Source organism: Herpailurus yagouaroundi, unplaced genomic scaffold (assembly GCF_014898765.1).
Source record: "Herpailurus yagouaroundi ecotype Mexico unplaced genomic scaffold, PumYag 209, whole genome shotgun sequence".
In the NCBI taxonomy this organism is placed as follows: domain Eukaryota; kingdom Metazoa; phylum Chordata; class Mammalia; order Carnivora; family Felidae; genus Herpailurus; species Herpailurus yagouaroundi.
The window spans coordinates 126,651-139,877 of NW_024412440.1; the positions used below are offsets into that span (position 1 = coordinate 126,651).

The 13,227-nt window shown below is 36.1% G+C and overlaps 1 protein-coding gene across 1 annotated transcript in view; it reads right to left on the reverse strand.

Moving 5' to 3' along the window:
* CFH (complement factor H) overlaps positions 1 to 13,227 on the reverse strand; it is a 41,969-nt gene that overhangs the window by 13,651 nt on the left and 15,091 nt on the right. Inside the window, exons 2-3 of the mRNA XM_040453578.1 lie at positions 4,688 to 4,873; positions 4,242 to 4,347 (exon numbers count right to left, since the gene is read on the reverse strand). Of these exons, the coding sequence (XP_040309512.1) occupies positions 4,242 to 4,347; positions 4,688 to 4,873 (292 nt within the window). The remainder of the gene's footprint in view (positions 1 to 4,241; positions 4,348 to 4,687; positions 4,874 to 13,227) is intronic.

Genomic DNA, 13,227 nt, shown 5'->3' on the forward strand with positions numbered 1-13,227 from the left:
TTCTTTTCTTTTCTTTTCTTTTCTTTTCTTTTCTTTTCTTTTCTTTTCTTTTCTTTTCTTTTTCCCTGCCTCCTTTATTTTCCTTTCTCTCTCTCTGGATTAAGCCATGTAGTTTCTCTGGTCAATTTTTATTTTCTTTCCTTTTTCCCTGCCCCTGTCACTTCTCTCTTTGTATGGGATAAGGCCTCTTGCATCAGCACCACCTCCACCCTGTTATTTACTTGTAGCTGGTGTTTCTGTTTTTTCATTTTTGGGTTTTTTGTTTGTTTGTTTGTTTTGTTTTCTGTTTGTTTTTTGCTTGTTTTCCTTTCCAGGGCTACTTTAATGAACAAATAAAGGCACACCTGGTAGAGGGTCCAAAACACCACTGGGAATAGGGAGATAAAGTAACCAAAGTCACAACAACAGAGAGCAAGTAATGTTCTCCAAAAAAAACATCTTCTGAAAGCCCAGGCCCTGGACACTGGCCCCTCTTTAATATAGTAGCGCTCGCAGGGGCAGGGCACATAACAAGCTTTTAAAACTCATAAGGGACAGAAAACTAGCCAAAATGATGAACCAGAAGAATTCTCCTCAAAAAAAATTCCAGGAAGAATTGACAGCTAAAGAATTGATCAAAACAGATATAAACAATATAACTGAACAATAATTTAGAATAATAGTCATAAGATTAATTTCTGGGCTTGAAAAAAGCATAGAAGACAGCAGAGAATCTATTGCTGCAGAGATCAAGGAACTGAAAAATAGTCATGATGAATTAAAATAGTGGGACACTTAACTAATTGAGCCATCCAGGCACCCTTTTCTATCTTTTTTAAGCTTCTTTCTTACTTAAGAAAGGCGCTAAATCTTCAGGCACACGGACTAGGAATAATCATAATCCTTGGTTCATGACACAAACTCATTACAATTTCGTGCTAAATATCCTCTTATGTTTTTCACTGAGTTAGTCAATTAGTTACACATTAACAATGTTATAACCTCCTTGAACTACCACCAAAACCAAAAACCAAAAACATGATAAAAACCAAGAATTAACAATATGTTACCCTTCCTCTACTCTTGTTCCATACTCCTACTCTCCACAATTACGACATTTTTGGAACATTTGGGGCTTTTTACATAATCAAGGATAGTACTAGCCAACAGAGCATGTGGTATATTTTTAACACGTGTCTTCATTTTCCTGTCTCCATCCTAGGCATTTTTTAGAGTGTGGTCATTGAGTCAGGTTTCCTTATAAATCCTATTCAATGTCAAATTTATCTAACTGTGGAACCCATCAAGCCAGTGCTGAAAATCCTAAATGCTCTACTTGCATGAAAGTTCCTTGGGGAAGATGCAAAATGTACAATCATTACTAGAGGCTTTAGAGCAAAGCAAATCATCCTTCTTAATATTTTTTAATATTACAGTGGACAGCAAGAAGCAGAAATCTTTTTCTTAAAAAATAAATAATGGGCAGGATTTTGATAATCACAAGAGATAATTTTGAGAACGGGCCTCTCCTAAACTTCTAAATAATTCTACATAGACAAATGTTTCCTTTGTCTGCAAATAAGGATTGCTTCACCCATTACACAAGTAAAACAAACAAACAAACAAACTTTCTCCCTCAAAAAAATACTTTGTATTTCTCTGAATGTTACTGTTTGTTCCTAATTCCCTGAAGGAAGAAAAACTTTTAATAGATTAAATGAGAATCACAGAACTTGAAGTCAAATAATTACTCTATGTTTTTTTCATATAAAGGAAAAAAATAATTGGCTATTAAAATTTCTTCTTTGTCTCCTCTACTGGTACCCTGCTCCAACATAGAAAGTACTTTCCTGGTTAACGTTTTCCACCTACACCAGAAACCCACCTGTTTTAGGTGGGTGTTTTAGGAATTCTGCCAAATTCTACACAAAACTGCCTATGGCCCATATACATAGGGAAAGGGGAAAGAAAAAGAGATTGTCCAAATGTTGGTACTTGGGTGAAAGTAATAGCTTATGTATCAGCAACCCCAGCTGGGCAAAATAGCAGAAAAACGTTTTGCAGAGTGCTTCCTTAAAACTACCTACCTGTAGGATACTGAAACTAGCTATCCATATCAAGTATCCTGATAAGTGGCTAGTATTCAGCTAAATAGGTATTTAGCAGAGAAAAGGTGGATGGGGACAAGGGATCAAAGAGGGTCGGTTGACTAGCAGAAACCATGGGTGTAGTAAACCCATTCTACATTGTTTCCACAACTAGGACAAAAGATTTACATCCCTTCAGGTAGGTAAAACAATCTCTCTAAAATTTTTAAAATAGCATAAAATTGATGTTTGCTGATCTTGCATAGTCCAAGGACTTTTATTTCCCTGATGAATATCTAGTCCTTGGTGGAGGTCCAAGCTGAGTGGCAGAGGCAGTTACTTTTATAGAGTCTTTAACTGAGTTTGCCCAGAATTCATACAAGATGAAGGAAGCAAAGATGAATTAAATGGAGCCAGAGTAGGAGGTAAAGTATGTTGCTGATTTTTTCACCAAATTATAAATATTTATTGCTGAGGTCTAGGGAATCTAGTGGATGAAGTCTATGAGTTTTGATCCCTTTTTGCGAGGTCCAATATGGAACCTAAAGGGGTCAGACAAGCCTGTATTGAAAGGGATGTTACAGAAGTGAACAGTGAGGTAATTGGAAAATTTAGGCCCAGATGTCTTCATCTATGTGTTCATGTATAAGAAGTCAGCAGCAATGATTGAAAGTTGAACTAAAAATATGTTTGAAAAATCTCAGATAGTGAACAAAGCCTAAAATTGTTAAGAACTAAGACTTATTGGGTGTCTGCAATATCCCAAGAATGCTTTGAAGGTCTTCAGTGTGTGTCTTATTTATGTTTTTCACCAATCCGATGATGTACCTGCTATGTTTCTACTTTTTTTTTTTCTTTTTAGAGAGAGAGACAGACAGAGAAAATGTGAAAGTTGGGAAAAGGGGCAGAGGGAGAGACAGAATCCCAAGCAGGCTCCATGCTCAGTGCATAGCTTGATGCAGGGCTCAATCCCACAACCCCTGGGATCATGACCTGAGCCAAAATGAAGAGTTGGATGCCCACTTGACTGAGCCACCCAGGTTCCCCATGTTTCTACTTTCATAATTGAGGAAATGGGAGTGATGGGATATTAAAAACAATACAGTTATTAAGTGGTGAATTTTGGGGGATGCAGGCTTATTCCAAACCCTAACTTTTAAAATATTATATTTTATTGGGGCGCCTGGGTGGCTCAGTCGGTTAAGCGTCTGACTTCAGCTCAGGTCACGATCTCGCGGTCCGTGAGTTCAAGCCCCGCGTCGGGCTCTGTGCTGACAGCTCAGAGCCTGGAGCCTGCTTCAGATTCTGTGTCTCCCTCTCTCTCTGCCCCTCCCCCGTTCATGCTCTGTCTCTCTCTGTCTCAAAAATAAATAAACTTAAAAAAAAAAATTAAAAAAAAAAATAAAATAAAATATTATATTTTATTGCCTCAAATCAAGAAATAAATAAGAGAGTAATAAAAATCAATTTGTAATTTTGATCCTATTTTTATATATGCAGTATAAACTTGTAATGATGCTGTTTTTCCAAAGTATGCAACTTTCTTCAAAACAATTTGTTGACCTGGGTGGGTATAACAGGAATAAAGAACACTTAAGAGGTATTACAGTGTTAAGATTAGCCATGAAAATCCAGCAGGAGTTTAGAGAACAGAGTCAATGATGATGAAGGTAGTAGCACTTTTGGTCCATGTGATAAGAGTAATTTTCAGACCATGGAAACTTAAATAATGGTAATTATTATTACTTCAGTGTAAAATATTTACTTCTTTTAAATTTTAAAAGCTTAAATCAGTCATGTAATATGATTTTGTTACCATTCCCACTGTCCCTGACATACTGAAATCCCATATACTCTGCACATAATAGAATATAGTCAGGACTTGTTGGAATAAATCCTAATTTATATGTATACTATTTTCCAGCCCTCCTAAAACTACACTTTCTCAGCATAATTATGATTCATTTTAAGTTTTCAATGTTGAGAAGATAATAAGGTATCCAAATATAATCATTTCCATTATAGATTAATTTTTCAGGCTACTTGTTATGGTACTTATAAAAATGCTCATAGAAAAATAAAGTAACCTTAAAAATACTAATCAGTACAGTCCCTATTTACTATCTAAATTATAATCATCTCAATTATAAATCTCTTTTCATATTGACTACATACCCCTCATTACATGTGTAAACAACCTTTGCACCATATTCAAACTTTTCTCCTCTTTCAAGTTGAAAAGTACCAAAAGATGTATCTCCAGGATGTCCACAGGGCCTTTCTAAAATGAAAAAAAGAATATAATTTTATTAAGTAACACAGGAAACACATTTTATGTAGGAGCTCAAGGAAAATGACTTAATATTACATCAGAGGACATAATTGAAGATGTGGAAAAGTGAAAAATGGCAAAGTTATCATTTTATTATTAAACTTATCTATATGGTTGGGTTTTTTTATTTTTGGAAGATTACAACTCCTTATTAAGAATAATGATGGTATACTATTTTGTATTTAAATGATAATTGTGATATAATTCAGCTAATAATTCTATAATATCAAACATTCAGTGTTTTCAAACTAAAGTTTTCACAAATTTCAGAAATGTATGAATTACTTACTCTGACATATCCTCAATGGATTAAGAGCCACCCATTCTCCATTCTTGCATTCCATTATAATAGATCCAAGAGTTATATATCCAGGTCGGCATTTATATGTAGCCTGAGTTCCCTCTGGATAGTTTTGTTCAGACCAGACACCTGACAAAATTTCAGTTTGTTTTCTTGGAGGAGGTCCTTTACAATCTAAAAACAATAAACAAAGTAATTGCCTAAAGTGTTTATTTAGGTTTACAATATGTTTAGTTTATTTTTGCTTTTAAAAATACCTATGCTGTTACATGTCCATCCAAATGTATGTCTTAATATATATATATTTTTTACCTTACAGAAATTGAATTTACATAAATTTGTAAAAATAGCTTTCCATAGAAATTGCTTTACTTTACTTTATTATTTTTTTATCAAAATAATGATATTATTTGTTACTTTTATCACTACTTTAGACCTGAAAATAAACTGACAGCCTGCAAATGTATGCCACTTCATGAAGATTGTGGAACAATAGTGATATCCATTGTAGAGAGCTAAAAGTGACTTATCCTTGGTGTGCCTAAGTGGCTCAGTCAGTTAAGCATTGGACTATTGATTTCAGTTCAAGTCATTATCTTGCTTTTTGTGAGATGGAACCCCACATCAGGCTTTGTGCTGATAGCACTGTGCCTGCTTGGAATTCTCTCTCTCCCTCTCTCTCTGTCCACCCCCCCCCCCCACCACTTGCACTGTCTCTCTTTCTCCGTCTCTCAAAATAAATACAAAATCTTTTTAAAAAATGACTTATCCTTTGGGGATGCAAGGACAACATACACAAAGGTCATCAATGGTGAGAATATTGGCAAAATCTGCCAGTTGGAATTTGTGTACCAACAGAAAGTTGAAAAATGAATGTAAGAGAACATTTGCTACCCCTGACCTCTTAGCCAGGGAATATGGGTGAGATATTATATTATTCTTAACTGCTGCACTGCATTCTACTATTCATCTGTTGATTTGGAAAATACTTACTCGGTGCTATTCTAAGTTCTGAAGAAAAACAATAAATTTAAAAAGAGACAAAGTACCTGATCTCAAGTGTTTCCACTCTACCAGGGAAGTTAGTTATTAAATAAGTAATTAAAGACATGTACAATATGCATTACAGGTAGATAAATTCTAGTTAGTGAAATAAAGTGTGGTAAGATGATACAAAATTGCATGGGAATATTCCAAATATGACAAAATAGGTTGGAACAAAACAACATCCTACTGCAAATTGGAAAAACAATAACAAACTCTGTGTGGGGAGGGCGGGGAGCAATAGGGGTGTTTTCATGTGTGTGTGTTGAAAGGAACTGGAAATCCTAGAAATAGTGAGAAGAAAAGTGATTAAATGAACTAAACCAAAGTGGGAAAGGCCTCCTTTAGCAACATATTGTTTCTGGCCATTTCTTACCTGGTTATGTTTGCCAACTCTGGGTATGGATTGAAGATTAGGCTTTGCCTGAATGGAGGGATGTTAATGAGGGAAAGAAGAAGCAGACACTTTTGGAGGTATGTCTAACAGGAAAAATTCTGACACCTTGCAGAATGAGGGTGCTCTGCTGGAGCCTAAGAGTCGAGTAAAAATTCCTATAGTTTCATAGAAAAAGTCCCAATAAGAAAAAGATCCTGCTTCAAATACACACCTGTATCCTCATCAAAACAGTTGCCAAATTTGAAAGTCACTCAGGGTGAGATTAAAGAACAGAGGTCAAAACATCAGAAAAGCAGGATAAATCCCTCAGAGTATTTTGGGATGGATGAAGATGAGACCAATCAGATTCCTGATAAAAAGGCAAGAAGGTCTTTACTTTTAGACTTTTTAAACCAGAAGTGGACTGACTCAAACCAGAAGTGCAACTCAGACCCATCTGAGCTCATTTCTTGATTAGATCAATAAAAAGCAAACACTCTTGTCAATCGGGGTAGGGGGATGGTAAATAATATGAACATTTACATTACATTTATTTCATATGAAATGTATGGCTTTGTATAAAAAATTAAAAGATACATAAAGAAGCAAAAAATGTGATAAAAAATGAAGCAAAAACAAATGGATTCTGGAAGCCAGACACTCATATTCAGATGTTGGAATTAGTGTCAAGGTCACTAAAATAGCTATTTTAAGTATGTTAAAGGAACGACAGGGAAACAATAGATAAAATAAATTTTAAAAAACAGATATTCAAAAGAAAATTGAAACTATAAAAATAACAATGTGTTATACTAAAATTACAAATAAATATCTGAAATATTGATACATTGGATGGTCTTAAGAGCCAAACGGACACAGCAGAACACAAATGTATTAAACTTGAAGAAGACTAAGGTAGAAATATAAAAAATGAATACAAAAACATAAGAGTGTAGAAAACACCAACAACAAACAAAACAGAGTGCAAGAAATGTGTGAAGCAAAGTGATACCTGTTTGTTTAATTAAAGTTCCAAAACTAGAGGAGAGAAAAGACAAAAATATTTGAATAAAAAATAGCTAAAGTTTCCTAAAATTGATTAAAAAAATATCAACTCTCAGGTCCCCAGGGAGGACCTCTGAATGGGGATCCCTGTGCAGTACTTGGCAGAAGAATGGGGACAACTGGGGGATGGGGGTGGGCTTTGTATCAATTAGGCAGAACTCTGTTGTCCTGAAACACAAATTCTTAAAAGCAGACAGAGAAAGAACACATTTCTGTCAGAACAATGAAAATAGCAGCCATGTTTGTAACAGTAACTACTGAAGCATGAAGACATTAGACATGCCAGTGTGCTGGCATTTCTAAAGTGCTGAAAAATGAACAGCAATAGAGAACTCTGAACCCAGTAGAAATATACTGCAAAATGAAGGAGAATAGAAACACATTCTCAAACAAATAAAAACAGAGAGCATTCAATAATAGCAGACTGACACTAAAAAACAAAAAAACAAACAAAAAAACCCTACTAAAACCCTCTAGGTTGAAAGAAAATGATCCCATAGATAAGCCAAAAAAGAGTAAGAATAAATGAGCAAGACTGAAGAAAATAAACATATGGGTTAATAAAAAGACTATTGAAAAATAATAAATAATGTGCTATGTATATTTTAACACAATTGAAAAAGACCATTGACTTAAAATCAGTAACAATATCTTATAGTGTTTATTAAACATTCAGAAGTAAAATACATAACAATAATAACAAAAATTTCAAGAGATAACAAATGAAATTAAACTATTTTAATGTTTATATAGTTTAGAGTATATTAAAAGTATTAATTTAGTGTAGACTGTAATAATTTGAGTATGCTTACTGTAAAACATTAATATTAGGAAATATATAACTAATAGAAATTATATAGTGAGTTAGTAAAGAACATTTCATTAATATTTTATAAAGGCAGAAAAGGAGGAATAGAACAACAAAGGAGAGATGACATGAAAAATAAATGGCAATATGTTACATTTGAGCTTAACTGTCTCAGCAATTACAATAAATGTAAATGGATTCAGCACTCCAATTAAAATATAAACACTGACTGGAGGAAAACAAACTAAAACAGAAGTGTATGCTGATTACTCTTAATAAAATGGGATGGATAAGTTGAAAGTAAATGATGAAAACTGATACATTATAAAAATATTAGTCAAAAAAGCGTTAGTATGTTAACATCAGACAAATAATAATTTAAGGTAGAAAGTATTGCTAGATAAAAAGAGGGCCATTTCACAATAAAAGAGCTACTTTAACAGAAAGAGGTAATAATTCTAAATGTGTATAAACATTTAGAATGATTGCTGGAGTTGGCTCACACTGACTCACAGAAGCTAATTATACACATCTCTTCCCAATACAGTATTCAGTGATGTCACATTTGTAACTTGAAATTGACCATATCATGAGTATTTACACTATATGAACTGGCACATTCTATAAGTCAAGACTCTTTTCTTTCTTTTTTGTTTAATAGTTGATTGTTATATAATTGCCAGCATGTCACTGTACATAAATGTAATAATATGTCTTCAAGATATAATAGAAGTAAAAGAAGTAAACAAATCTGTCATAATAGTTTGAGATTTAAATGTACCTCAAGTGTCTGGTAAACAAGCAGATAGACAAATAAGGATATAGAATGTATGACAATTATTAAACAAAGCAATCTTTTATATAGTTACAGAATGCAACCTTCAACAGCAGCAGATACATACTCATTTCAAACACACATGGAATATTCACTAAAATAGACTATAGGCAAATCTCAATAAATTTCAAAGGATTGAAATCACTCTAAGTATATTGCCTGACCACTAGATATTGCTAACAGAAAGTAACTGGAAAAATCTCAAAAGTTTTGAGGTTAAGCAACACTTCTGAATCACTCATGGGCTAAAGAAGAAATCACAATACATATTAGAATATAAATTGAACTAAACAATAATGAAAATATGATATATATCAAAATTTGTGGCATGCTATGAAGCTGAATTCCTAAACTTTACACCTGGGAGCCCTGTCCACAAAAGCCCTGCATCCTGACCTCAGGGAATGCAGGGAGGTATCTGGCTCTGGCCAAATTTTCACCCCTTCCCCTTAGTGGATATAGGCAGTGATGACTCAGGAGGCAGGATCTCACTATTGCTAGGAGATTTTAAAAACCTCAAGAGTTCTCGGGTGCCTGGCTGGCTCAGTCAATAGAGTATGTGACTCTTGACCTTGGGGTTGTGAGTTTCAGCCTTACATTGAGTGTGGAGATTACTTAAAAAAGAAAATCTTTAAAGCAAAACAAAACAATCCTCCAGAGTCCTATAACACAAGCATGCAAAAAAAACCCCCAAACTCCTCCAATCTCAGTTTATAAAACTAGTTGGCTTCACCAGTAACTTATATAAAATATGCAAGGAGAAATAACGTTGCTATTAATATCTGAAATGGCTAGTGAGAAAAAATTTTAGTGGGTGAAGGACTTGAATAAATATTTCACCAAAGAGAATATCCAAGTGATCAAAAAACTGATGAAAAATTGCTCAAACTGAAAATGAAAATGAAAACCATAATAAACCATGAGTAAAATAACATGATACAGGGGCGCCTGGGTGGCCCTGGTGGTAAGCGTCCAACTTCAGTTCAGGTCATGATCTCATGGTTCTTGAGTTCAAGCCCCGCGTCGGGCTCTGTGCTGACAGCTCAGAGCCTGGAGCCTGCTTCTGATTCTGTGTCTCCCTCTCCCTCTGCTCCTACCCCACTCACACTCTGTCTCTCTCTCAAAAATAAATAAACATTAAAAAAACTGAGGGTTGATGGGGGGTGGGAGGGAGGAGAGGGTGGGTGATGGGTATTGAGGAGGGCACCTTTTGGGATGAGCACTGGGTGTTGTATGGAAACCAATTTGACAATAAATTTCATATATAAATAAAAAAAATAAAAAAATAAAAAATAAAAAATAAAAAAAAATTTTTTTTAAATAACATGATATTGGCAAAAATTTAACAAGTTAAAAAATCCCACCATTTGGAAATAATGTGGAGCATTAGGAACTGTTGGTACAAAGAAAAATGGGAACGACCACAATAGAAAAGAATTTAGAAACTTGTAGTGAAAATTCAAAGTATGCATTGCTTATTACTTGGAAATTTTACTCCTAGGAATACATCACTGAGAAACTAAGACACATGTGAACTAGATTTCACGTGTGGCAATATTTCTAGCATATGATTTTTTAATAGCCAGAAACAACTCCAATATCCATCAGTAAACAAATAAATAAATAAATAAAATTTATGGTATATTCATGCAATGGAATAGTCCACCCAATGCTACAAAATGACCTGAAAAGAAACGAAATAATAATCCCATGAAGTAAAAGACACATAGGTGACTTTTTAGGAATATTTCAACTATATACAATTTAAGAACAAACGTACATATTAGGGATGTGTACATAGGCTGTAAAGCTATTAAAGAAGAGCAAAAATGTAATTACCAGAAATATTAAGATCATGTTTTCTTCTAGAGCAAAGGTAGGGTTATTGACATAATAGAAACCCATGGGGATTTTCAGGGATGCTGGGAATGTTTTGCTTCTTGACATGGTGATTTATTATGTTTGTAATATGGTAGATTCATATTTTATTCACTCATACATTATATTTCACAATAAAGGTATTAAAGTAACAGAATCTGCATTTACAGTATGATTCTTATTTTGCAAAAAATTAAATGACATATAAAGAGATCACAGGATGTTAATATGAAGCTCATGCCTACACATTTTTATTTTAGAGAGGAGGGAGGGGCAGAGGGGGAGAGAGAGAGAGAGAGAGAGAGAGAGAGAGAGAGAGAGAGAGAAAGAGAGAGAATTTTAAGCAGATTTCACGCTCAGCACAAAGTCTGAAGCAGGACTCGATCCTAGGACCCTAAGATTAAGACCTGAGCTGAAACCAAGAGTCCGAAACTCAACTGACTGAGCCACCCAGGCACCCCATAATTGCTAATATTTTTAATACTGCTTGCTGCTTAATTTAGGTATAACTACCCTTGATATTAGAGTGACTACAGGAAGACCTAAGAGGGTGGGGTAGTAGAAGGACTGATTGTCTCATCCCTTGAACACACTAGATAAATATCACATCATTATGAACACCCAAGATATTGATCTGAGGACTGACAGGAAAAATTGCATAACTAGAGGGAGAGAAGGGGCCACATTGTGGAAGGTAGGAGGTGTGGAGCAATGCTTTGGGGGAAAAATCGATCATGGGTACTATGGAAGAGAGACTTGGTCATGGAAAGAGGAAAGGAGAGAGAGGGAGAGAGAGAGAGAGAGAGAGAGAGAGAGAGAGAGAGAGGAGAGCATACAGGGACTGGCACAAGGAAAACGACTGGGAAAATGAAAGGGGCTGATTTTTGTGAGTTTTTATGACCAGTAGAGCTCAAATACTTAAGGTTTAGAAGTCTTCTGCATGGCTGGTGTGAAGCCCTCAGGGCACTGCAGTGCTCCTGTGAAGAAGGAGAGCAGATAGGCCCAGGGGGCAGAAGGTGCTATTCGAGGATCCTCTGGGACACATTGTGAAATATGGTTCCCCCTTTTTAGAGCACATGTTGGAGAGGTGGCATTCCCTCTCCCCAGGACAAAAGAACTGGCAAGCACTATTTCTCTCCCCTGCCTCTCAACATAGGTGCAGAGACACCTGTTGAAGGTGGCTAACCCAGACATCAGCTCTTTGATGTGCTTTACTCCAAACCCACAGCCCTGTTCTGTGGTACAACTGCCCTTCTAGGACAAACCTACATCAGTCTCAGTGTGGCAAGACCTTTCCCCAGAGGACCAACATGCATCTGCACCATGCCAGGTCCCTAAAATTTTGAGTTTTAAAACTCAACCAGCCTGCCTGGGATAGAACACAGGTGCATTGTGCTGCCAGGCAAGCAGAGAGCCCAGACACAGTCAGGGTGAAGGTAGGAATCTGAAGGACAACTGGGACACATGACTGGAGATTATTCCCTCTCCAGGAGGGCATTCTGGACAGTGGTGGGCATGATGTCCCCTTTCCAGGAATGAGGGACAGGGCTGGCACCATTTCCCCCTCGCCACCCCTCAACATAAACTAACTTCAGTAAGCAGCACAGCATCAACCTGGCGGCCTAAACCATTTATACCAAGTCCCATACCCCTGTGCCCTGAAGGTGCTTCTTTACTGGGGCAGGTGTGCCTGAGAACCAGCTTTGCGGGCTTCTGCCCCCAGAAGACCAGCACAAACTCCCCCACATGCACCATGTCTACTGACCATAGAGTGCTGAAAAGCTTCAGCTCCAGTGGAAATAGCATCAGATCTCTTTTAGCAAGCAGACCAGAGCAGACCTAGTTAAAACTTGCCACACTCTGGCCAAGGTCTAAATATTACCCACTGCAGGCAAGGAGAAACTCTGCAGAGGAATGACCTATAGGAAAGAGCCAGCCAAAACACAGCAGCACACTGCAGACACCAGAGGCACTTCCTGAAGTGCTAGGTGCTGGACAGTGCATGACTTCTTCTGTATAAAGCCATTACTCTGAAGAGTAGGAAACATAATAGGCTTTCCTAACATACAGAAGAAGACAGACCTAGACAAAATACCAAGACAGACGAATTAATCCTAAAAGAAAGAACAAGAAAAGGTTACAGCCAGGGATCTAGATGATACAGATATAAGAAATATGCCTGATTCAGAGTTTAAAGCAACAATCATAAGGACACTAGCTGGGGTTGAGAAAAGCGTAGAATGCACCAGGGACTCCCTTACCACAGAGGTAAATGACCTAATAACTAGTTAGGCCAAAATGAAAAATGCAATAGGTGAGATCTGAAACCAACTGGATGTAATGACCATTAGGATGGAAGAAACTAGCAATGAACCAGTGATTTAGAAGATAAGCTTATGAAAAATATTGAAGCTGAAGAAAAGAGGGAAATAAAAATATTATACCACAAATGTAAAATTAAGGAACTCAGTGACTCCTTAAAGTGTAATAAGATTCATATCAGGAGTCCCAGAAGAAAAAGA